This window comes from Lichenostomus cassidix, chromosome 3, assembly GCF_008360975.1.
Source record: "Lichenostomus cassidix isolate B80296 chromosome 3, HeHo_3.0, whole genome shotgun sequence".
Lineage (NCBI taxonomy): Eukaryota > Metazoa > Chordata > Aves > Passeriformes > Meliphagidae > Lichenostomus > Lichenostomus cassidix.
Genome location: NC_139483.1, coordinates 88393289 through 88419345, shown reverse-complemented (window position 1 = coordinate 88419345; position 26057 = coordinate 88393289). Strand labels below are relative to the sequence as shown.

Here is a 26057-nt window from a genome sequence, read left to right as displayed (position 1 = left end):
AGCTGGTACAGTAATTTTCTAAGGTTTGATTTCCTTACCAAAACTAAAAGACAGAAGATCCACAAATTGTAAATAAAATCCTTAATAAAAGATATTCTCATTTATTTCAGTAGGAATTAAATTTGGATCTGATTGATCTTAGGCAATTCACTTACCTCCACTCTCAGCGAAAGTAATGAGAAAAGAATGATCTCAAGATGCATGAACTTTAAAATGATCAGACACATGGGGTGTTTGAAATTAATCCTCTTCTTTTAGCTGACATGCAAGGAAATGAATATCACTGTGCCCATATTTAGGCTTTGAACGAGATGGAGGTGGGAAAAGTCAAAAATGGGATCTCACCAAAAAGCAGATATGGGGTCTGTGTAAAAACTTCCTGTGTATTTTTTTAATTCCCAAATTTGCAACGCAAATCCTTTACAATTTTTCCAGCTTTATTATAAAATTTTAAACTCACTTAATAATCCCAGTATAGCATAAACCTCTATCAACTAAAAAGTTCCTGTTATTTCTCCAGTATTTACAGGCCAATGGTATAAAAGAACTAAAAGTCGGTGTCTCCATTTAGGTGAAACCTATACTTTATTATCAGCCTCTTAAATTCCAACATCCTGTTTGGCACCCCTAAAAAACCAAATACTCAGCCTTTAAGGACTTTCTCTCTTCAATAGAGATTTTGAGATCTTATTCCACAGCATATAAAATACCTGACTGAAAAAGCAGGCATGAGTCTAGTGACTGGATCTTCTAAAGGGGAAACTCCTCTTGACTTCAAAGAACATTTTAGAAAGAGCTCAGCATTGCACTCTCCCTACTCCAGTTAAATTCAGTGGGAGTGTGTTTTATTTACTGCCTTCAATGTCAGCATATATATCATTCATCATTCCCAAATTCAACAAGAAAAAACACAGTATGCTGATACAAACTTAACAAATTGCGAGAATTTAGAATTAAATTATAATCTCTTCCACTTTATTCTTCTATTTATATTCTTCTATATTTACTTTATTTTTATAATAACTCTGTATGCTTTACATCTTATGAATATTAAGAAAATAAATGTTCCTTGGAATCTGCAACAAAGCAAAAAAAAAAAAAACCATTCTTGAGACATTCGTGAAAATATATTCACTGAGAAAAAGATCCATCTATTGAGTTCTGTATCTCTGCATGTAGAAGAATATAGAAGGGCTGGAAGAATATAGAAGGACTGGAAACTTCACAGTCTCTTAGTGATCAATTATTTTGTCTTAGGTTATATGAAAGACAACACAATATCTAAAGACTTTGGAAGGTCAGGATGAAAACACAGAATGAGGTAAGAATGTGGGCAAAGAAAGAGAGAAAAAAAATCTTTGCCCAATGAAATTAACGTACTTTCTCTATAATGATTTCATTAATTACCTTTAAATAATGCCATCCTTTGAGAGAGTTAAGAAACATAAACTCTGCAACATAAAGTCCAGGACAACTACCTTCTTTTTTCTCTACTTATAAGCAATTTTCACCAGATTTAAAAAAAAATGTTAACAACTATGTATTTCTTTCATATTGTAATTGTCATAGTAAGTTAAAATTTGCAATATTGTTGACAGCAAGTTTTTTTAATATTTCTTAAGTAGATACATTAAATTAAAAAATGAAAATAGTCTAAATAGTAATTTGAAGAGAGCCTGCAAATGTCAATTTATTCCTGCAATACATACCTATATGGTGATAAACAGAACTTGAAATACAGCGTGTCTCAAATCAGTTGCTCTGAGGCGTAGCTAAAAGACTCAAATAAAAGCAGTCTGCTGTCTCTGCCCAGGTTGCATACCATATACTTCATTTTTTATGCTGTAATTTGAATCAAGCATCAAACATCAAATATAAGTAAGGCATATATAGAATTGTCATATGGACTGTGGGCTTTGTTGTTACTCTTGAGTTAATTTCAAAATAAATTTGAGAGGTTTCTAGCATATGTTTAAAACGTAACAATCTGTTACAAAACCTAAACTAGCAAATTAAAGATGCTAAAGAAAGACACTTGGTGCATCTCTTGATCCAAGAGTGTCATGCAGCGAGGAGATGAGGGAATCTTAGTTTGTGCATTTGCATCTGGATATTTGGGCACATAGTATATAAATCATTGCAATTAAGACTCTGAAACAGAAGTTAGCTGTCTAAATCAGAGGACCCAATATTCTGCGTATTTAACACCTAGAATTTGTGTTCCTCTCCAGTTATAAAACTTTCCAATGGTAATATCCTGAAAAACTGCTAGTGATTCTGGATATTGCATTCCATATGACAGAAATCCTACAAGATAACATAGCACACATTAGCATTATTTAGACAGATTCCACTTCCTAGAGTCACAGACACATCCAGCAGCATAAGAGACTAGAGTCTTATTTTTTACTTATTATTGCTTTATTTGTGGTAGGTGTAGACAGCCCTCACCAAACCATATGACTCCTATTATATTCTTAATTTACTATATCCCTCAGTACACATAGCTAGTAGTACATTAACACAAGGGTCTGAGAAAAAGATGCTTATTATTTAGCTGTGTTTAGCCACTATCCCCTTGTAGAGTAGGATTTCTCAGTTCAAAGTGGCAGATGAATATTCACACTGAAGTCGACGCTCTGACCTTAACTAATTTATTTTTTCCAAAGTATTGCAAGCCATGCAATGTAATTTAAAAACTGGATTTAGAATGTTCTCTATTTTAAAACATATTAAACATCTAGTCCTCTATTCCTTATTATATATAAACTGTAAAAGCTCTTAAGAATCAAATAATTTTCACTACTATGGAAACCACATCATATAATCCTCTTAATAAACCTAAATCATAAAGGATTTTCACCCTCATTATTGTGATTACAAAGCTCCTAAAGAATGTCACCAACAGAAAATTTTCTTTTAAATTTCTACTTTACATTTATTATTTGGACTAGGTACAAGTGTGTGTTTGATGGTAGCAACATCTTTCTTTATTTTAAGCAGCTAATTCCTCTTCTTCCCACCCTGCATGCACATCCTCCAGGTCTTAACACAAACCCAAGTCATTTTACATTTCATCTCTCTTTTCCCAACCATTCCAGTGGTGCAAGACCTAACTTGTCCCAGCTGGAATCCAATTCCTTGAATATGACTAACTAAAACTGAACAGATAGTTTCTTGCAATGACAGCAACATTTCCCTGTTTGACTGGAAATACTTGATCTACTCTATCCGTGGACCTAATTTGTTTATTTCTATCAGCTATATTGGCAGCTCATAGTCATCCTATGATTTGTGAGTATTCCAAGGATCTTCTTCAATCTCTTCTAACAGTAAAGTCAGTTTCTAGTTTGGGGTATTGGTCTCAAAGCACCTAATCATTCTGTATCCTTAAATTTCATCCCAGTTTTTCATACTTCTTTAGCCATCCAGTTCCTCCCTACTGTGTCCTTAGCATATTCCCAGTGCATCAAAATTCCATTCTAGCATACATGAAAATATAACATTAAGTCTGTAGGAGAAGACCAATGTCAGTTAGTCTCAGACCATCTCTTCTCCAGCAAGAAGGTTCCTGCTAAACCAGAGGACACCAGCAGCAGGTAAACACCGTCCCTGCAGCTCAGCCTAGGCATTTCACAAGAGACCACAAAGTACACTACAAACTACAGTCAAATCCTATGAGTCACCATCAGTAACAACCTTGATCACTGCAGAAATCTCCCTAGTACTGCAATATCTACAGACACCTCCTTTCTCAGTAGATCCTAGCATGTTTTACAGTTCTGATATAAATCCATGGCTTAAACAAATTCTCATGTGACAATAGCTCTTAATTAGTAAAAATAAATTAGACAGACCTTTAATATTAAGTTAATCAGACCTATTAATAAAAACCATATACACTGGGGTAATGCTAAGAAAATGAAGCTGAACTGTATTCCTTGCATGAAGCATTACAGAAGCATTTTCAAGCAAATGGTTAAGAAATTAAGAATATGGAGAAAGATGATCACAATGCAACAGTAATGTGGTGTCCCATTGACTAGTCAGGTGTTCAGTAACTTTCATGCAATACAAACTAATCTAAATAAGATTGAAATAGGGATGAGTAACTTCTAATAATAGGTAACAGACAATTCTCTTTACTGTCTATTTAGCCAGTATTGGCTAAATAGCCAAATTGCTTTTTACTTTTCATCTCTCCTTTTCAATAACTTCACTACTCAAGCAACTCTATCTTTTAAAGACAAATACAGTTCTAAAAACACCCAAAAAATGGTTGGCTAAATGAAACAGAAAAAATAAGGGAAAACAAAGACCAAGACATCCTACTACTCAATTTAGAACCTATTATTTCACCTCCAGTAGAGCTCCAAGTGGTTACACCTGGACCTTTACAAATTAGTCACAGCATATAACCAATTTTTTATGTATTTAGGGGTTTTTAGACAAAATTGAACAACTTTATTTTTACAAGAGCCCTGGCAACAACATTTACATTTTACTCGGTGTTTAAAGAAAAATCCTGAGGAACTCCTGAAAGTATTTCAGCAAGTAAATAAACTCTTTATTTTCATCAGCCATGAAAGTATTATTTCTGGGAAACTGTTCTTGCACCTTTACCCCCTTCCCTATTTTATTTCTTAATGTACCCACATAAATGTCATTATAATGGTGCTGCCATAACTATCTTCCATACACTGGTCATAAAAAAAAAAGACCAACAAACCTTTTTACAACCATTATTTGAGCTAGTATAGTTTCTAGATCACATAACAAGAAACACTTTTTTTCTTGAACAGGGTTGGTATGGAATGCACTCCTACATATGGAAAACCTTTGTGGGCTGTTTAAGAATCCACGGGAGAAAAATGGAAATTTGAACAGATTCATGTAAAATCACAGCAAGGTAATGAAGAAGCAAATGTTAAAGCATGAACAGTGACCAACTCTGGATTTAATTAGTGCACTGTGCAGTTCACACCCACACCAATTTGCACAGGGAGGAAAAGCACCAAATTCTCATGTTTGCTGTTTACTGATGAGGACATCTTTCTGTATTCTTGGAGGAAGAAAAATGGTGATAAAAATGAAAGAAGCGCACTGCAAAAAATAAAAGTTATCCATTACAATAAAGAAAACCTTTATTTTTTTTAATCTACTGTTTTCTGAGAATATGTTAATGATTGTCTTTGACTGCAACCCCACTCTTTTGCAGAAGTCCTTTCAAATGCTTTGTCTGATGGGGGACAGAAACTGATACAATCAAGTGGCATATCACGGTATTTTGAAGGAAATTTGTTTTAAATGTTCAGATCTTTTTAAAGGAAATGATGCAACAAAATGTAGTGAGGGCACATGAACAGAATTATAGTGCTTTGCTTCATGCCTAACACATAAAAGTCCTTTAATCCTATTTTACTTCTTTGCCATAAAAAACCATTTTTCTCCTTCTAGTTAAAAAAAAAAAAAAATTTTTCCTCAAAATTTAATGCTGGATAGACACTATTCTCAGGGAAATATGATAGCTGGAAACTGTATGGGGATTACCTATACAAAGTTCTATGCTCACAATTGTTGCTTTGTGCATTCAATACAAGCATCTTTTGAGATATAAGCCTCAGATCATCTGAAGCAAGATTAAAATGCTGCTAGTTCTTATACCACTCAGAACATTTTTCATCATCTCTCTGCCTCTGAAGTGACATTACTCCCTAGTAATTAAATTTCACTTCCAAATAGTGGGAGAAAATGGACAATGATCCCCCAGCGTATCTAAAAACAGAAGAAATATGCAACAAACAAGAGCTGCTCCTTAAAAAAAATTAAAATATATTATATTGTCAACTATTTTGTTCTACACTTGACTTGTGTTTTTTAATGTTTGAAGCACTCGCTGATTACTGGAGTTAGAGTTGGAATGAATGATTATTCAGACAGGATATGCAGGTAACTTTTCCTTTCCTTCACTTCTTCCCTTCCAAAGCCATGATGAGAACAGTCATGGCCTACGGTGTACATTTGGCCGCCTGCCCACTCCCCTCCTCATCCAACCTCCACTCCCTCCAGCCACTGTCCGCAGCGCTCCCAGCTGAGACAGGAGGGTGAGCAGCCACCGTCCCTCAGCGCTCCGTGACCCCCGGCTGTGCCTCCGCACCCTGCGCCTGCAGTGACTCTTCCCTCGACAGCAAACGCACCCGCCACACACGTGTGAGCAAGGGCAGCGCCGTGGCCTCGCCCAAACGCCTGTCACCCTGCCATTTCATGATTTTCACGCAGCGGCTGATCACGCGTGACGAGGACCACTGCTGGGTGGATTTACCACTGCCTTACCACTGCCTCACCGCTACCCCAGCACCGCCCACCAGTGTTCGCACTGCCCGGAACACGGTATAACACCGCCCGTGCGCTGAACCACTGACCAGGCATAGCCCAGCGGCGCGGGGCGCTAGGTAAGGACCCCCTGCTGCTCCCGCCACGACAGGAGAGGGGAAAGAGGAGAACCAGGCGCTGCCGGCGGGCACGGGCAACAGCGGCGCGGGGGCCGGGCCTGAGGGCGGCGACGGGGCGGCGAGGGGGCGGCGAGGGGGCGGTGAGGGGGCGGCGAGGGGGCGGCGAGGGGGCGGCGAGGGGGCGGTGAGGGGGCGGCGGCGCCCGGAGCGCCCCGTCCTCCCCCTGGTGGCGGCCGCGCCCCGCAGGCCGGGCCCCGTCCCGTCGTTGGATCCGCGCCCGGCGGTACCTGCGCGGGGTGCGCGGCCGCGGGCGGCTCCGCGATCCACAGCTGCTCCTTGAGGAGGTGCTGGTAGCTGAGGCAGTGCTTCAGCGCCGACGGCACCGTGCCCATGGCTCGCCCGGCAGCCGCCGCCGCAGGGTGGGCGCAGCCTCCCGGCCCGCGCGCGAGCAGCCCCGCGATTGGCGGAGCGCGAGCGCCGCCGCGTCCCCTCCCGCGCGGCTGCGGCGGCCGCCGCCTCACGCCCGCCGGGCCCCGGGCGTCGCCTTGTGCCTCTCCTCCCCTCCTGCCCCTCTCGCCTCCTGCCCCTCTCGTCTCCCCGGGCGCTGAGGAGCCGCGGCAGCGGGTGGCCGCGCTCGCTGCGAGCTCGGCCGGCGCCGCAGCAGCTTGCAATCGCGCGGCCTGCGTGCGGGAGAAACCGCTGAGGAGAGCCGGGGAGGGAAGGGCGCAGGGAGAGCCAGCCGTCCCGCCCCACATCGCCCCGGCGCCCCGCACGGCCGCGGGACAAGGAGCCCAGCGTGCACTGGCAGGGCTTTAGGCAGCAGCGGGGAAAGACAGGAGCGAGGAGAAGGGACAGGGCTGCTTCCAGACCAAGCCTGCGTGTCCTGTTCGGCATCCTGGGGCTGTGCAAGCGATGCAGGATAAGCCAAGTCCTGCTCGCTCGGATGTCCGGGTGACACGAGGCTTCATGCACACACTGGCATTTCTGCTTTCCATTTGGGTAGCAGAAACTTAAAACATAGCAAATGGGATGCTGTTCAGGTTTTAACAGCTCTCTCCGCAGCAGCAAGTTATATTTTGTCAGCTCCTTTAGCATTCATTGTGTCAGCCAACTTTCCAAACTCCACTCAAGCAAAAATTGTTTCTGGATCATTGCTTTTCTGAGGTATCAGGGATATTTTGTTAAATTTATTAACATTGCCCTCGATCATTTTCTGCAAAGGGTTATCGGGTTTACCACCAAGTCTCTGTTTCTCAAGCCCCATCTTTTTCAGTTTTGCGTTTGTGCTTGCAGTTCTGTGCATCTAAAAATTGTTTCCATGGCTATTGTAAACCAGAACTGGATGCTGATTCATTGGCTGGGAAATTTTTGTTTTTCAAGGAAAATTAAGGCTTTTGAGAAATAAGATATTTAAAGTACAATGTAAAAATTTTAAAATATTGCTGGTGGTCATCTTTGCAATTTCAAATCTGGCCACTGAAAAGTGCGAGGAGGTTTTTTTACTGATTGCTATCTGATGCAGTTAGAATCTTTTCTGCCTTTTTCCAGTAAAATATTAGTGAATTCAACATTGTTTTATTTTCACAGTTCAAAATTCCACTAAGTTTCCATTAAATACTGTCTCGGGGTAATTGTTTTGGGCTTGTTACCTGTATAGTTAGGGATAAAATATAGAGAAGCTGGCAAAAAAAATCATACCTTTCGTTTTTGTTTCCCAGTGAGAGAAAGTTTATCAATGAGGTGGTGTATATGAAGGGAAAGGCACTTTATTAAGACGAATAACTTCACTTTTCTGTACATTTCATAGTGAGCTGGGAAAAAGATAAAAACTGCAATTGCAAGGAAGTTAAGAGTATGTCGGTGATAAAAGTGTATCTCTCCTACCTACCTGGCCTCTTCTCAAGTTATTCCAGTACCAAAGTCAAATTTCATATGGACTTTAATCGTCTTTCTTACAAGTACCTCTGAAATTTACTGCATTCTAATTCTTTGCAGGTAGTGTAGACATCAAACCGCTATTTTCTCCACTTTAAAACGCTTCTAATGGTATTGCTTCTATGTCTGTTGCTGTTTTGTTTTTGTAGGGCTTAAAACTTCAGTGGGCTCTTCCAGCCTACATCCAGTGTGAATGTTCACTGTCACAAACCTGCTTCAAGACTCTCAGTGCCACCAAATATGCTGAAAAGGAACATCTTTATCTGAAATGCCTGTTTTGTTGGGCAGAGAAGGAAAATATGACAGAGATACATTCTAAAGTAATCCCAAATGGAGTTTTCATGCAACAGTTTCTCATTGTTTCTTTTCTGTTTTACCTCTCATTCTCCCTGCAATCAGAATTTGTTTTTCACCCTTGCCAATTTAGCACTGAGTTTTTCAACTAGTCCCTCTAAATGCAAGGAGTTGTTCCAAAATCAAGAGATATATAAATAAAACACATTCATCTGAAACTTGCATGTTTCTTGGTAGAAGGGTGTGATAATTTTTCTATTGAAAACGGCCCTGTGTGTTACATAAAACCTTTAGAGCAACAATGAATTTTATTGCTAAACACAAGTCACATGGGAAAGCACAGAGTGAAAGAAGCTCCAAGAGGATTGTGTTTTAGGCACACACAATCATCTTGATACTCTTCTTTGCTTGCAGAGGCTACGAAACTCAATCCAGTCCACTTTGTGAGATAACATGAAGTCAGATACCCTTGTCTTGTGATAATACCAGCACATTTACTAATTGAAGGGTTTGCAAAGTCATGTAAAGAATAATGGACACTTCTGGCAGATCTTTCTGTTACCAGCACGTGGGCCTCTCGTGGTCTGGACTTTTATGTGCCCTGTGCTGTTCCTTATTTTGGTTGTGCAAATCTTTTGTGCAACAACAGCATTTTGGAACAGCTTCAGTTTACTAGAACACATGGAAAGGCTCAGATGTGTTTAGTGCTATATCAGGATAGTGAGTAGAAATTGCGCATGACTGGCTTTTGGCTTTCCATCTGTCTCTTAAAACTGTTTATCATTCTGATACTCCTCTGAATTTATCATTGTCGTTGGCTCACACTGTGTTCTGGTCAAAGGTTTTAAAACGTTTATTAAAAGGAATGCTTTTCTCTAAAATAAATAATCTCTAATAGAAGTCATGCCACCAAGCCAACCAGATGGAGAGAACAAGCAAATTTGTGTAATATGCAGAGTAACTTCAAATACTATCATGAGAGATGTTTCTGTACTCCTTATTGTTCCCATGCAGTTACACAGGTAGTTGGCAGTCAGTTCATTAGGACTGGAAACATAAAGCTGTTGGATTTCCTGCAGTGTGACATAAAACCTTCGCCAAGAAAGGCCTGGTAAAAATAGGTTGATCGTTTATAAGCATCTAAAAGAAAATAAGAAAGTTGTTTAAAGAGTGATTTGATGACAGCAAGAAGGACAGAATCAGAAGCAAGGGAGCTATTCATACTGATGATAATCATAAGTGCCAAACTGGCAAGCGGCCAAAGTGCCTACTAGGCAGGGATCAAAGACACATATGGTGAGTCTCAAACAACAAATAAGCCATAGAATTCTGGCAAGCATTGCAGGAATAATACGCTCCAGCCCTGAGAAAGATGATGGTTTAAAAAAAAAAAAAAAACAACAATGGGGCTACCAATACTGGATCATACCTCAGGGAAAGCAAAGCTTTCATCATTTCAGTTTTACTGGAGAAAAATGCAGATAACTTCTCACATATGGTAGGTCTGGTTGATCTAAATTGATGGGATGTGTAACACAATGTTAAAAAATATCCTTTACAGTTGTGGCAGTAAATCAGTATTCCATTAGCTGCAGCATCATTCAGAGACAGCATTCTTCAGAGGGTTAGTAAGAGATTTACTCTGCCAAAGTAAAACTATATCCCAGGTGATAGACACCTGGCATTTGAAACAGACACAATCAAGAAGAAAGTCCAAATTAATGTCTTGCCAGATGTTGGACCCTGTTCTTTTCTATTCTTTGACTAATTTGGTCAGATGGCAGGTTTTTTGACAACTAGATCACAATGTAAAACAAACACGAAAATGGAAACATTTTAACTTTATTCTCATGCTATTACACAGCACTGAATAGGAAAATGTTGTCGAAAATAAAAAAAGGAAAATGATGGCGCGAGGCAGGGGGTGCGGCGGCAGAAGGACGCACAGCAAGCAGTCTGCGGTTCTCCAGTGGTTTATTGTGTGGCGCAGCAAGGAAGGTCCGGGGAAGGAGAGACAGGGCGGAGAAGCAGGGACAGGCGCGGGGTCTGGAGCTCCGGAGGCTGCAGGCTGTCGGCGGCAGTAGATGACGAAGACCGTAATGGCCGTTGAGCACCCAGTGACATAGGGTTTTAAGGGGAAGGAGAGAGGGAGTGGTTTGGCACACAGGCCAATCGGGAAAGCCGTAGGGAAGAGGGACAGGGGTAACAACCAATCGTTACAAGGGAGGGGAGGATACATAATTCAAACCAACCAACGGTGTACAACTCAAGGGGGAGAACAAAGAGGAACAGTCTGGAAGCAACCCATATATGGGGAAGGGGCGGGGGAGGCGTCTGGGCCAATGGTCTGCTGGCGCATACATTGCCGCAGGGGCTCATGGGCTGATCTTCCTGTCACCATGAGTAAGACAGCACAGGCTGTCCCTGCCCCCATGGCCGGCCCTCTGGCTGGCAACTCGGAGGTAAAACCTCCACAGGAAAAGAAGGAAATCCTGTGAGTGTAGACCTGGTTTCATAGTTATACACCCATTCACAGAGTCATAAAAGAGAGAGATGTGTCATAAGCTATATTATTTAACATTTACAAAGGGTGCTGACTTTTACACTGGTAAGAATGGTACTCAGCAGCCCTTTGGGTCTTTGGGTGGTCTCCCAAGTACCAGCACTACTGAGCTACATAAAATTGTGTTGAGACATATCAAGGATAGCAGAGAGTTGTAGCAGAGAGTGCTTATTTATGGATACAGTTTTCCATTTGAGATACTTCCATAACTGACAGAAATGCTGGTGAACCAAATGTGTCCCTTGTCTGGCTCCATCATTTAGACTGTAATTTCTTGATCTCAGTGACCTGACCTACCACTTGACAGTATAAGGAGAAACTATGAGCCAGTTCCTGAATGGATTTTTAAGGTGCTATTATAATATTTAAGAAAATATTTCCTTTACAGAGCAACTCTTTTGCCTACTGTTACACAGACTTTGTTTCCATCTCTTTTTTACATAAATGCAGTTAGTGTCTCCCTCTCCACACAGTCATCTCTGCCAATAAATACTGATGTGATTTCTTATAGGGATTATATGGTGCAGTATGCAATAACCTCTGATTTCCTTCCTCTCTTTATGTTATTAAGAGGCAACAAAATAGTATTGATTGTCAGTGAAGTCAGTTTTCTTGTCTTTCCAAAAAGTGACCCCTTTACATCACATAAGATAAAGAGAAACTATAAATTACTCTTAGGAAATGTTTATAGGATAAAGAAATGCTGGGACAGCTTTTATGCTATATCCATTTCTTCCCAAGTAGAGAGCATTTATCAGAGTTTAGTCAAAACAGGACAAAATAACCACCTGGAAAGTGTACCTGTACTGCATTCTGGGAATAGTGCTTTCCAAACAGGAAAAAAGAGTTAAAGACGTGAACCTTTTCTGTTCTCTTAGGGAGCAATTCTTCTGATTTATGTTAAATATATATTTTAGTATCAAATGAACCGTCTTCTACAAACCTTATGCAATTGCTATATTTCAAACTTGTTCAGCAAGTGAAAATGAATTAGGCATTGTCCAATAAATCACAATTGTATGTAGATGATATGAATCCATATGCTAAATTTATCTGTTCTTCTTTTTTGTTTTGTTCTTCTAAGTACTAACTTAGTGTTCAAAATGTATTGGCATACCAAGAATAAGTGTTTGAATTTTTTTTAAAGCATTTGCCATATAAGTGTACTTTTAAAATTACTTGGGGTATGTCCCCAGCTGTAATGCCTCTGTCATTAAATTGTTCCAGAGCAATAGTAACAGTTTAAATTCTAGTTTAGTGACCTGTCTGACACTAGAATTTTTCTATTTCTTCTGTCACCAACATTACTCAACTTAGAAAAAAAAAAAAAAAAACAAACACAAAAAACCCACAAAAAAACCCAAACAAAACAATGGAGAAGTTTTCTGGTGCAGTATAAACTTGCTTAATTTGGCCAAAACCAAACAGTAAATAAGGCAGAGTTATTACTGAAGAGACAAACCAAAGTTTGTGTTTGTGTATAAAGGATGTTCTTGCCAAGGTAGTTTGCTCATATTTAATATGGCAGTTTCATGTTTTTCAATTTACTTCATATCATTTTGCCTAAACAATGTGCAATTAAAATGCATATCCACAGTAACTGAAAGCAATTTTTAAATTATCAACACAACAAAAACTTCTGGACACATACTACTAAATAATGAAAAATAAATTGAAATAGTGTGCAATATAGGATAAAAACAAATATCACATGTACCAGAATGTGAGGTAATCTGAGATCATCAAGTAAATGTGTACATCATTTTTTTCTCCATTTCTGTTTGTATTTAACTTCAGAGTCAGATTGCAGTTTTCAGCTGTGTTCTATGATCTAAAATCCTCTTTAGTAGTATGCATAAGTTAGGACAAAAAAATTGGTTTTTTGGCTTTAATATAAAAACTGAACCAGGCAAATGAATACTGTAACTAGATCAAAGACACAGGAATTACTAGAATGGTATTTACATCCAGAGATTCCCTTTCCAGCATAATGGTAACAACAGCACAAAAAAGTAGAGAAACTTGGAAAAAGTCAGGTTTTTATATCTTGTTTTGCTGTCTTCATCACTAATATAAGATGCAGTCACATAAAAATTAATGCACCCTACTTCAAGTTGCAATTGCAACAAGAAGCACATTCTTGAATTCACAGCATCTCTGACAAAAATTAATCTGTAAACTTCATCTGGGCAGAAAAAAAGTGTAATAACTTTAAATTAAAATGCTAATGTCATATTGTGAAACAGAGTATATCTTATTCTTGTTATGTTTAGGACTCCTAGTGTTGCTTAAGCAATATTCTGTGAAGGAGAACAGTGTTCTTCTTCATAATAGGAATGTCATTTTCAGTATCCACCCTTCCATGCTAACCTTATTTATTTCTTTTCCCAACTCAAATACAATTCACCTCCAAAGCAGATGTTTGTGTACCAGGATGAGAAGGGATTTGTCTCACATGCTACCTTCTGGGGGTTTCAAGGTCTATGTGTCAGGTTATAGAATTATCATAGAATCATAGAATTGCTTAGGTTTGGGATCATTGAGTTCAGCCGTTAACTCAGCTCTGCCAAGTCCATCACTAAGATATGTCCCTAAGTATCACAATTATGTGTCAACACAAGAATTGGAATTTTCTTAGGAAAATTCACCATTTTCTCTTATTTCTGATTGCAGATAATGGCTTTGAAAAGTGTAAGTGTGATCCTGTTACAACAGAGTGCTAGTTTTGGCTGGGATGGAGTTAATTGTTTTCATCATAGCTTGTATGGTGCTGTGTTTTGGATTTGTGATGTAAAGAGTGTTGATAAGACACCCATGTTTTATTGTTTTATTGCTGATCAGTGTCAAAGCCTTCTCTGTTTCTCACTATGTCCTCCCAGCCTCCAAGGAGTAGACTGAGGGAGGGCAAGAAGTTGGGACACAGCTGAAACAGACAACTCCAAAATGATCACCATAACAGAAGCTGAGGAAGGAGTAAACAGGGTGGCATTCAGGGGTATGGCATTAGTCTTCCCAAGTGACAGCTGTATGTGATGGAGCCTTGCTTTGCTGCAAATGGCAGAGCACCTGCCTGTCAATGGGAAGTACTGAGTCAATTCCTTATTTTGCCTTACTTGCACGCACAGCTCGGCTTTCCCTATTAAACTGTCTTTATCTCAACCCACAAATTTTCTCACTTTCATGATTTTGATTCTCTCCCCCATTGCACTGTGTGGATGTAAGTGAGTAGCTGTGTGAGGCTAAACTGCATACCAGGGTTAACTCACAACAAACAGATACAACAGTTTATCTGCATGAGACTGCAGAGGGTAAAAATAGGCATGGACAACGTTAGTCAAACCTCCTACTTTAGGCACTGATATTAGACATTGCAGCACTTATGAGCCTTTAGAGAGATTTAAGCTACCTAAGCTGCATATTTTCTGGGAAGTGTTTGGTACAGTTTAGCTGCAGACTTGCCTTTCCAGATGCAGGAAACTTAGGTGTTTTCTAGCCAGGGCAACATGTCCAATGTTGAACAGGTAACCACTGAATTTTGGCCAGTAGGAAACATCAAGCACAGAAGAATAGCAACAAAGTTCCTGGCTGAGTTGGAGAAGCCTTCAGGGTACTGGACCCACACTTCCCATTTCCTAGGAGAGAATCCTAAATGCCAAACCATATGTTGACACTAGATCAGTGTATAGCCAGGAGTTTGACTATTAAGAAGTCAAAAAACAATGCATAGAATATTTCAATAAGTTCTATAGTAATACATTATTGTTACAGTTTTGACTTTTCCTTGACTTTTACATATTGTGGGTCCAAGTGCAGAAAGATTCTTTCAGATCTGTAGTTTTCCTTGACGTCAACAGGTAAATAGACTTTTGGACTTAAAACTATTGTGTTTGGGTTTTTTTTTTTTTTGTTTGATTGGTTTTTGGGTTTTTTTTTTTTTGGAAAAAATTTTTATTCTTTTTATGCACATACAGATTTTCAATTAAAATTTTTGAGGCCTTTTGCACCATGTTCAAGAACATAATTTGACAAACTGCTTCAATTATTATAAATCAGATTTGTTATTCTGAGCTCAAGGAGAGAGCTACCAGAGATTGGAGGTAGTTTTTATAATTCTCTTTTATTGGGCCTTTTGAGGAGCATGAATGAAGGGAAAAGGTCACCATGGGGTGCCAGAAGACCCAACACAGACAGGAGAGACAGCATTGCAGCCACAGAGGCAATAGGACTGCTCCAGTGTTTGACAGCCAGGAAGGGAAGCTTTAACTTTCTTTCACAATTGATCCCAGGGAGACTTTGGCTCTTCAGCCTCATTAGCATCCATTTCCTGCTCCTTGCCACAGTGTTGTCACCACATATGTTCGTGAGACAATGACCTTGTGTTCCCATTGTAAACACAGTGGTGTTTACCCATGGTACATCTGGGCCTGATGTAGTGACCACTCTATTTAAGTTGCCAAAACTTTTCCATTACAAACTATGCCCAACTGTTTCTAAAAGGACAGAGATCTCCATGTCTTGTAGCAAGAATTTGGAGTTTAGCAGCAGTATAGCCTGGAGTTAGGAACATGTCCTCTGTTGTCTCAATGAATATCACTTTAATTTCTAAAATGTTGAGAAATGTGATTTTCTAGCTCTGTTTTACTCTTTTATGTTTGCCAGAGGCTAACAGTTAAGCAGTTTAATATTCCAGTTGCGCTGAGCAGATTATGCTCTTGCACGTTGCTCCAGCATGGGAAATAATACTGAACCTACATCTGGAGCCCACATAACTCAATTTCTGCCTCTGCTCCACAACAAACACTCTCAAAGTAAAACTTAGTGAGACTCTGAAGAAGAGTTCTGGAATGAAAAAAATACTTCATGCTTTTGGACTGCAGACAATCTCTTAAGTATTAGGGTTTAGGATGAGACCTCCTTAATAGAGAAATAATCCAACATCTGCCTACTGTAGGGGGATTTTGCACCTTTATGTAAAACATCTGGTGCTGGCTACCATCACGGACAGGATGCTGCACTTCAGAGATTACACATCTGATGCATATGTTTTTTATAGTATGGATAGAAAGTTCATAGAATGCTAATTCAGAGAATGTGAGTTCTAAAGGAATTTGGTTGTACCTGTGGACTATTTTATTTCTACTAAAACAATGATTTCCAGCAAGAGGTCATTCAGGTAATGTATATGAGATGCTAATGATGAACATATGAAAATATAACCACACTTGCATGCTTGCCTTGAGATTGACTGTATCCAGACATAAAATAAAACATGTTTCCTATCCCAGTTTATCAAAAGAGAACAGAAATATGGATAGAGAAAGGTAGTCAGAAAAAAATCCCACTTTTAAAAGCCTTTTATTGACAAAAGAATATAAAATATAGTCAGCCCTGTTCCTTTAAGACAGAAGCAGCTAGGAAAATATGGTAGGCAGGGTACAGAATCTCTTGCTGTTCTCTATCTGTGATAAGCTTTTAGGAGTTAGCATATTCACTGTGAAGAAGTGGATGGATTGCTAAAAACATTTTAAGGAAACCAATAAATAATTTTTGTTTATCATGGTTAGATATCTGAACAAATAATTTCTCTGGCATTTGTATACTGGTATGGTACAAAGGGAGTTAATTCAGCCATTCTTTGATGGAAGAGAGGTCAAAGCCAGCCCTAGCAGCAGATAAGTAGGTGGGGATCTCTGAAGCTGGAGGTAAAATACTAACCAAGACATAAATTCCTACTTCAAGGGATAAATTTGATGAAGGCTCAACAAAGAAAACAGTTTTATGGAAAAAGCAAAAATTAGTTGAAATGTCTTTTCTGCTGGAAAATGTGAAGCAATCAGCTAAATTAATGAGCAGTGCCTGATGAATAATTCACCACCATTATTCTCATTAACCCTCTAGTCTGTCCAGGCAGATTTGGGGTTCTTCTGTAGAAACATAAATGACCTGTTAAGGGCGGTGATTGTTTCATTTTATTCAAAATGTGGTTTATCTGGAATGTACAGTCATGAAGTATTGTGCAGCTAGTACTACATACAGACATGGAATAAAATAATTAATTAAAGAAATAAAGGAATATAAATATTTTTTAGTCAGTGGGCCTTAAAGGTCTTCATGAGCAACACCAATGATTTGGGCTTTCCAAAGCACAAATAAACCGTGAGAGTGAATGCAGTCCACGATCATTGAGATGAACATTCAGGATTAACTGGGCATAAAATAAGTGTCCTATTATTCTGCATGTTCCAACAAAAAATGAAGACTTGGCAAAGAAGGTGTTTGAAAGAAATCTTTATGAAAAAAATAATGCACCTTACTTAAATAGATTGTGTCACTAGTCTGAGAGAAAAGGGGGAGGAAGATGTAATTGAAAACAATAATATCTGAAAAAATAATATCTGAATAATATCTGTAAACAGTGATTCAGTTTTTAAAAACAAACTGCAGATTATATCCCCATACCATTAAGAAAACAAGTGATTCCTTTGATTCCTAACACATCATCATGTCAAATCAGAAAAGTAGGACTTTTTAACCAAGGTTAAAATTGAATGTATCACATTTTTCTCTTAAAACTTAAAAACAAGGATGTATCTCATGTCAGGCAGAGCACTTCAAACTCATTAAAATGTCCTTATTACAGTACATATTTAGGCAATTCTTAATTTGTAGGGATTATTTTCTTTGCATAAAATATCTTGGAAGCTAAGAGCTTAGCAGAATTCTAAGGACTACTGTTTATATGCATGAAGAGGTAGCCACAAAAGAAAGTTTAAAAATATAATAACTATTTACCCAGTTGACATTAGATGGAATGAGAAAGTTCTACTTAAAGCTTATTCAAATTACTGTCTTATTCAAATTACTGTCTGATTTCCTGTAGTAACCAATTGATTTCAGATCCTGAGACAGGTCCTAGCTAGACCTTACAGCTGGTGTTAGTTGTATCTTAATATGGACAGGAAAAGGTATCTTAATTGATACATTTGATGTAAACAAAGTACATCTTGTGCATGGATATGCAATGTTATGTTTTTAATAGGGATACTAATCAGGTCCTAGTTTTACAGACTTAATTGCTCCCTCTTATGGTGCCTTAAGTTAGCCCTTTCACCTGTACCACTACAACAGATAAGACTATACACAATAGCTGAAAAGACAATAACCATGATAACATGAACAACACATGCTCAGTTGTGATTTCACCTAGCAACAGCAGTGAGGGATGATGTCAGAAGACAATAAAGCTGATGGATATGTGGCTGTGATAAAATCAACTTTCTCCTGAAAAGGCTCCCTAGCAGTAAAGAATATTCAGGCAACAAGGGACACCTGACTTCATACAAGATATGAATCAAGACTTTGATAGTGATTCATCTTTTTGGGGGGATGATAGGGCTAGGGGATAAGTAAGAAGAGCATCCTATTCCTGGTGTCACTCAATACCCTGCGGAAGGAAGAGAGCTGGCTAGCAGCTGGTCATTGGCCTGGTTCCCATTCTTAGCCATTACTGGTGCACTGGTCTGTGCAGAGACATACTATCAAAGTCTGTTGTCCTGCCCTGTGCTGCCAAAATAGAAGTGCAATGCAGAAGGAATTATTCTGGGCTCAGGAGCAGAATTAGGATTTGCCCCTAGGCAAAGGGAAAAAGGAGAAAAAAGGAGAAAAAGCCCTTTTTTTTTTCCCTTGCAAAATAAGAAATCCTGAAATCCTGTGTAATGGCAAGGTAATTGGCCTTTTTACAATTGTTGCATGTACGGTCTAGAGGAAGACAAGTTGCCAGATGTTCACTTTTTCTCTACTCTTGTACTATCCCAACATGTCTTTACAAGTGTATTCACAGAGTCACAGAATAAATTATGTTGGAAAAGACCTTTGAGATCATCAAGTCAAATTTATGACCAAACACAACCTTGTCAACTAGACTGTGACACTGTGTGCCACATCCCATCTTTCCTTAAGCAAGTCCAGGGACGGTGACTCCACACCTCCCTGGGCAGCCCATTCCAATGCCCAATCACCCTTTCTGTGAAAAACTTTGTCCTAATGTTCAGCCTAAACCTCCCCTGATGCAGCTTAAGACTGTGTTCTCTTGTCCTGTCTCTGGTTGCTTGGACAAGAGACCAAACCTCACCTGGCTACAACCTCCTTTCAGGCAGTTGTAGAGTCGTAAGTTCTTCCCTGAACCTTCTTTTTTCCAGACTGAACATCCCCAGCTCCCTCAGCTGTTCCTCATAGCCCAGTATACTATTACCCCTACTTCCTTACTTATCCCTGTCTAAAGAGCATTCATGTGATTCAACACAGAAATTTCCTACATGAAACTTCTTCTGCCACACAAGGCTCAAATATGTCTTACGATGATACCCATGAAATTGTCCATCCCTGGGATTTTACACAGCTGCCTCCTCCTGCAGTGTTTTATTGCTTCCTATATAGAATCAGTAACAGCAATTACTTTGGAAAAAAATGAACTCCCTTTGGACTAGAGCTTGTTCTTGAGATGCAAGATTATAGTTGCTAATTTTTGTTTGTATGGATATATTTTCAAATACTAACACTAGAAGCAGTGCTGTGACTGTGATGGATATACAAAAGACGTTTTTGGTCAGATGCAATATCTTTAGTAGGATTCACCAATAGATTTGGAAAAAAACAGGTGATCTCTTGGGCACATTAATCCTTCCTAGTCCATCAATTTCTTGCTACAGGGTTAAGGAAGTTGACTAGTTGACAGATTCAGTGTTTTTATGGAGCAAACAATGAGTCAAAGTTACAAATATTGTTTTGCAGCAGAGTTTCTTCAGAGAAGAATTTTGTTAATGGAATAGGAAGTTTAATGTTATTAAAAAAGAAAAGAAATCTCTTTTGTCTAGTCTTACCAGATTATCTGGTAAAACAAACACAAAACTTGGTTCCTCTGGAATATGATCCTATAGATTTCCATGTGTTGCTGTTAATTTAATGCTTTGTATGTACTTTTACAGCTGGATTCATGAGCTGAAACTGTTAAATTTAATTTCTAGCAAGCTAAATAGCTTATGGCCTAGTTTTATCATTATTCATATTTCTGAACCTTAAGTAATAAGACATTGCCTGTAGGGATGTTTTAAACCAACACATGACTAATCCTCCCCACGAGAGCATGAGCAAAGGAGGGGCAATATATCCACAGCTGATCCCCAGTGACTGTCAAAATAATATCATTTTAAAATCAGTGCTATAATAGAGAATAAAGCTTGGTGGCTAACCTGATGCACTGTTTAAAAAATTTAATAACGCAAAACAAGACTGAAAGATAAAGTGAACTGGAAGAGTTCTTGGTGTCATTCTTTGCCTTTGACAGACTTACCTGCTGTGAAAGTAGGTAAAGGACATCTCCCACTGAGATGTAAATTTTTAGACCCTGATCTGCTAGTCACAGAGTGTGAAAACCAGTCTGAGGTGGGCCTTGCTCTCCAGCTGGAAATCTGCAGACCATACTAGTTTGGATACCTATATTAATCTTAGTGATAAAGTATATTTTCTCAAATGAAGCACCATCCTTCTATTACAGAAACCATTCTCTTTTATATTTAAAGTCTACTTCAGTACTTCTCAGCAAAATACCAGTTATGGATATTTTTTTCATTAAAAATGACAGGCAAACTGCAGTTCTTGTATTTGACGTATGAGTTATGCTCTAAATTACAACTGCTTTAAATTTGACCCATTTCATTTAGGGGGAAGCCTCTGATGGATGAAACCTCCCTCGAGTCAGATAAATGCTTTGGACTTGCCACCCAAATTTGACAGCTCAGCAAAATTGCCAGGCTTTGCTCCAGAGAGGCTCAGGTCTGCAATAATCCTGGTTGTGGTCAATTGAAGCAAAGTGCAACAGGAAAACAGTACTAGGGATGCTTGCTTAGCAGGTCTGCAATATATTTGTTTTTACCAAGGTGCAGCCAGTTGTGCAATATTGTAAATTGTCCTCTTACTGTAAAGCAAAAGTGACAAACCTGAAAACATCAAACCACCAAAACACGTGAACAGTATAAAATTGATACCAAGTATGAAAAGGGTATGTTTAATGTTAACATAATGAAATGCAACTTTATGACTGTGCTGCTTCAGGACTCTGTTTTGTGAGGTGCTGAGCACTCTTAACTTAAGAGATGTAATATTTTATAGGGAGCTGTGCAAGACAAAAAGAAAGACATTTCAGTATGTCATCAGGTTTAATTAACCAAAATAAGAGTGCTTGAGTGTATATATCTGTTGCTGCTGAGCCGCTAGCAGAGTAAAGAGGACCAGGTTCTCAATGGCATAAAAAAGTGTCTTTTATTATTTAATTCCAACTTATATAGACTTTTGAAAGGTCACCCAGATTAGTCAGTCTGAAACCTCCCCCTGAGCCAATTGGCCAGGCCTGAACTGTCCAAATCTCAAGACACTGTTTTTAATAACATCCAAACTTTATCTTTGTTTATAAAACACAGGAAAAAGAAAGAGGAGAGTTCCCATGGGAAAGGTCTGTGCTAGCCACATATATCTTGTATACCAACTTTATATGAAAGCTATTGAAACTTAAAAGCATCAAGTCCATATGTCCCCCAACACCTCCAGTGTCTGAGCAGATTCAATGTTATTTTGTTCTATATAACAAGACTATTACACTAGAAAAGCATTAGCTACTTTGTTTAATGTAAAATATAGAAATCTAATTAAACGTAGCAATTTGTATGTAGAAGGGATACTTATTGACCCCAGCTGGATTTTATAAGCACCTGAGTTAAAAGTTGATACATAATGCATATCATTTATCAATAATGTATGTTAAGTTCAAAGAAATTGTTCCTTTTCTGTATGTGTGAAAATGAACTAAATTAGGACTTCCAATATTCTATTCTCTAGGGAGAAAATTCACACACGAGAGAGGTGTTATTAGTATTGAGACATGAATTTGCACATAATTCACGTATATTCCTACCAATATTCACATATTGATGTATTTACATTTACTATATCTAAATTACACACAGTGTACTTGTTTACCCATGAAAGCAGCACCAGACATAACCAGTGAACCATCCTATATAAATACTTGCAAGGAGCAATTTCCCTTATGGCTTCTTCACAATCAGTTCGACAGTGACTCAGGTTCGTAAACATGAATGCCTGATATCTTTAAGCACTGCAGTGAACAAGCCATTTGTGTGAGGCTAACAGACAAAATTAGAGAGGATACATTCTTTGAATGGAATTGTCAGACACATGGACTGTGGCCTGAGCCTTTATAGAATGGCTGTACATGCTCCTAAGTTGCCTTATGGCTGGTTTAAGGCTAACAAAAAGATAAGCAGTTCCAGGTCCTCTGAATTTTAAGCTGTCTCATGCTCTGTCACAACAACTTCTGTTTTTATTTTCTAATGAACAAAACAGAAAGGACAGAAAGGGCATCCATATATATCACCCCATCTTAGTTTTTCAGCTATGTATTTTGCATCATGAAGCAAGGTCAAACAACTTTTCTGTTTGATCGGTTCTTTTGATTTCATGCCTCTCATGGCATGTTGGGGAGTGTCGAAATCTGTAATATAATCTTGTCGCTGTTGAGCAGCTAGCAGAGTAATGAAAGCACCAGTTCTCAGTGGCAAGAAGGAATGACCTTTATTGTTTTGATTTCGTCATATATATAGAGTTTTCAAAAGTCACCCAGATTGGTCAGTCAGAAACCTTCCCCTAGGCCTGACTGGCCAGGCCTGCACCGTCTACGTTCTGAGACACTGTTCCAATAACATCCAAACTTTATTTATAAAACACAAAAAAAATTCTCATGGGAAAAGCCTGTGCTAGCCACATAATCTCATAAAGATTTATTCTTCTTATTCTGAGAATCATCCCTATTGTTTCTGTTTAGACAGAATTAACTATTTTTTCTTTTGCAATTATATGTTTTGGGCCTGACAACTTCCATATTGCTACAGTGAGAACTGATTTTGTTGGGTCCCAGCAGTGTCAAAAAACCCCAAAAACTTAATTTTCAAATTAGAAAAGATAAACCACAAAAATATTAAACTATATTTTTGGTTGTTTCCTCTATTTGTATTTTCAAAGAGTATTTTATTTTCGTTATTTTCACAACCAAGTATATCTAAAATACTGAATTTATCCATAACTCCAAAAGCCCAGATTTGAATTGCAGTGTATCAGCAGGCAGTTCAGAAAACTGGCCTCTTTAGACATTTTAGAATGGCTGGAAAGATCATCTGCCAAAAGCCCATGGAACACCTCTTAAACAGATGCAGATCAGTGTGCTGTAAAGAGCCTTGAATTCATGTGCCCTTTAAAACAGTGATCCAGCCTTAAATACAAGCTGAAATGAAAGCCAAAAGACATTCATGAGAGTGAAACATCACAGCTTGGACTTCCTCAGACTGTGTTCAGAAGAAAAAGCTGGACTCTAAAAAGTCATGAGCTCAGCTTCCATTGACCTTTGCTCTGCCTTCTTAACTGTGAAGAGTGCAGTGCTTCAGGACTGTAGATAACTATAATCATGCTTCAAGAAGAGATATTCCAGATTCAGGATACCTGCTAATGTGCATATAAGTACTAGAGAGGGAAAAAATCAAATCCTCAAAGCTAACATGTTTCTACTGGGTAATTAAGCAAAATAAAATACCAAAAATACCATTTCTTTTTGTCAACAGAATTTTAAATTTTTTTTTTTCAAATTCCATGCTGGTTCCTTTTGTCAGTGGGTGTTCTCCTGTGTTGGTTTTACTGAAATATTACAGGAGGCTGAAAGATGGAAAAGGATTTTTGTAGTCCAGGTTCTTTTCTGTAGGTTAAAAGCGCAAAATTGAAAGGAGTCTTGTTTTTCCAGACCTCATATTGGAAGGAAAAGAAATGGTATGCTCCATTTCTAAGCCCTTCTCTTTTTCCTTCCTTCCCTCTTTGCCCTTTTCCAGTCACCAGTTGAAAGAAATTTCTGTATGGCCTACCTAAGCTTTTACCCAGTGGAATTACTGTATTTCCTACTGAGTTTCACAAGCAACAACAGAAGAAAATCTTTTACCATGATCTCAAGGGAAATACCTATGTCTTGAAGTTCTGATATAACTCAAGATTTAGAGAAAAGCTAGGGAAAAAGTATCAAATATTACTCCTTCCTAGCTTTATTGTTGATACCATCTTACCAGGTGCAAGATGGAGTCTCACAAATATATATCAACATGTGTTGTGTATGTGAAAGACTTATACAACTTAAAGTTTACCAATTCCTGTGATCACTGCAAATAAAAACGCAATTATCTGGTGACTTTTTGATTCAAAAGCATAATTTACTGTTTTTTTAGACAACTGTCTTTCACAGATCCGATTGTTAAGAACTGCACCAAATTCTTCCTATAACTGTTGATTTCCATCTGTTGAGATTTGCACTCTGTCCACACCAGTGAATCTCTGCAAAGCACTAGTAAGCAAGGTGTGGGACCAGGAGGCCTTCAACCCTTTCTGTTGAAGAAAGACAGCAGAAAGAATAGCTGGTAAAATGATTAAGTCAGAAGAGAAAAACTTTCTTGCCCTCAAGAGGTAAGAAATACAAGTTAGAGAACAAGGGAACCAAATGCTTCTCAGGAGAGTCACAGACAGCTTCACTCACTCCCACTGACATGAAATGAAGGTAAGAGAGAATGTCAGAGAGTGGGAAATAGGTGATTAGCATTTCAGAAACAAGAATCCCTCTGGAATGAACATGAGCTACAAATATGATCATTATGTTTATTTTTCAAGGTCAAAGAAGAAATGTTGTCAAGTACCTCACGGACTACACTAAAGAGAAAACACAAGTAACAAGTTGTAACTGGGAGAGAGGGAGAGATGTTTTTTCTGCACTGGACAAGCATGTTCATAGTGCTCAGTCCTGTGAATTCACATTCCTTTTGAGCAGTTCAGTTGAAATCAGTGGCCCCATTTCAGATCAAGAGAAGACACAGACTTCAGTGGGAGATCTTTTTTCCTTTTTAGCAGAAGGCAGAGCTTTTAAAACCTACATGGAATCCAGAGGCTTGCCTATACATTTTCTGTGAAAATACTGTGAAGAGGAGATGGAGATATTTCCTTTTCTGTCCTTTCCCAGTGCTACACCTTCCATAAATTATGTCACTGTATTTGTGAAAGGCTTTATTCAGGGTTAGCAGGGGAAGAACTGAAGCAACTGTAGGTGAAGGTAAAGCCAGTACTCAAAGGGAGTGATAACAGTGTCTACTTTTAAAATTCCTCAGCATCTTCTCTTTCCTTGAACTGAGGCCCCCAAGTACTTATTATAGCAAAGTTGTTCTCTTCCTGTAAGCTATGTGTAAGAGTTTGATTGCTTCACCATATTGAAGGCAAAATACACACTTTGAAGAAAGCACAGTTCATATTTTAAGGTATTTCATCACTCAAGGCCACAGCTGGCCAATACCAAAAGAGCAATCAAGAGACTAAGGACTGTCAACGAAGAACAGTTCTCTACATCACAGAATCAGACACATTTTCACTCAATTAACACTTTACTTAAAAATAGACAAAGATAAGCCCTAAAGAGTTTGGTGCCCAGCAACCCCATCGTTATATATACAATAGCAATGCATAGCAGCAGTTATCATCAAGCCTTACCACTCCATTTGCTATATCAACAAAAACATCCACTACCAATTCCTTATCGTGTTTGGATATATTTGGAGATATTATCATAAAGCTGTCTCCATGATATGGTCAAAGGGATGATGATCTAGTTTGTTTTAAAAGTGAAATTTATTTAATCTTATTATTTTCTACTTAAATTCCTTACT

The 26057-nt window shown here is 38.6% G+C and overlaps 1 protein-coding gene and 1 long non-coding RNA gene across 7 annotated transcripts in view; one reads left to right on the top strand and one right to left on the bottom strand.

Moving 5' to 3' along the window:
- Positions 1 to 7207, bottom strand: part of HMGCLL1 (3-hydroxy-3-methylglutaryl-CoA lyase like 1) — a 78102-nt gene extending 70895 nt beyond the window's left edge. For 4 of the 5 annotated variants that reach the window (XR_014851066.1, XR_014851067.1, XM_085056625.1 and 1 more), the window contains exon 1: positions 6740 to 7207. Coding sequence is in view for 3 of the 5 variants with exons in the window: in XM_085056625.1 (XP_084912751.1) it covers positions 6740 to 7207 (468 nt within the window). In the remaining 2 variants the exon portion in view is untranslated. The remainder of the gene's footprint in view (positions 1 to 6739) is intronic. The other variant, XM_085056624.1, reaches the window with a different exon arrangement.
- The window catches only part of LOC146440178 (uncharacterized), a 38394-nt gene continuing 18496 nt past the window's right edge, over positions 6160 to 26057 (top strand). The window contains exons 1-2 of one of the 2 annotated variants that reach the window (XR_014851068.1): positions 20969 to 21075; positions 24814 to 24904. This is a non-coding gene — a long non-coding RNA (uncharacterized LOC146440178). Of the gene's footprint in view, positions 6453 to 20968; positions 21076 to 24813; positions 24905 to 26057 lie in introns of those variants that run through there. The other variant, XR_014851069.1, reaches the window with a different exon arrangement.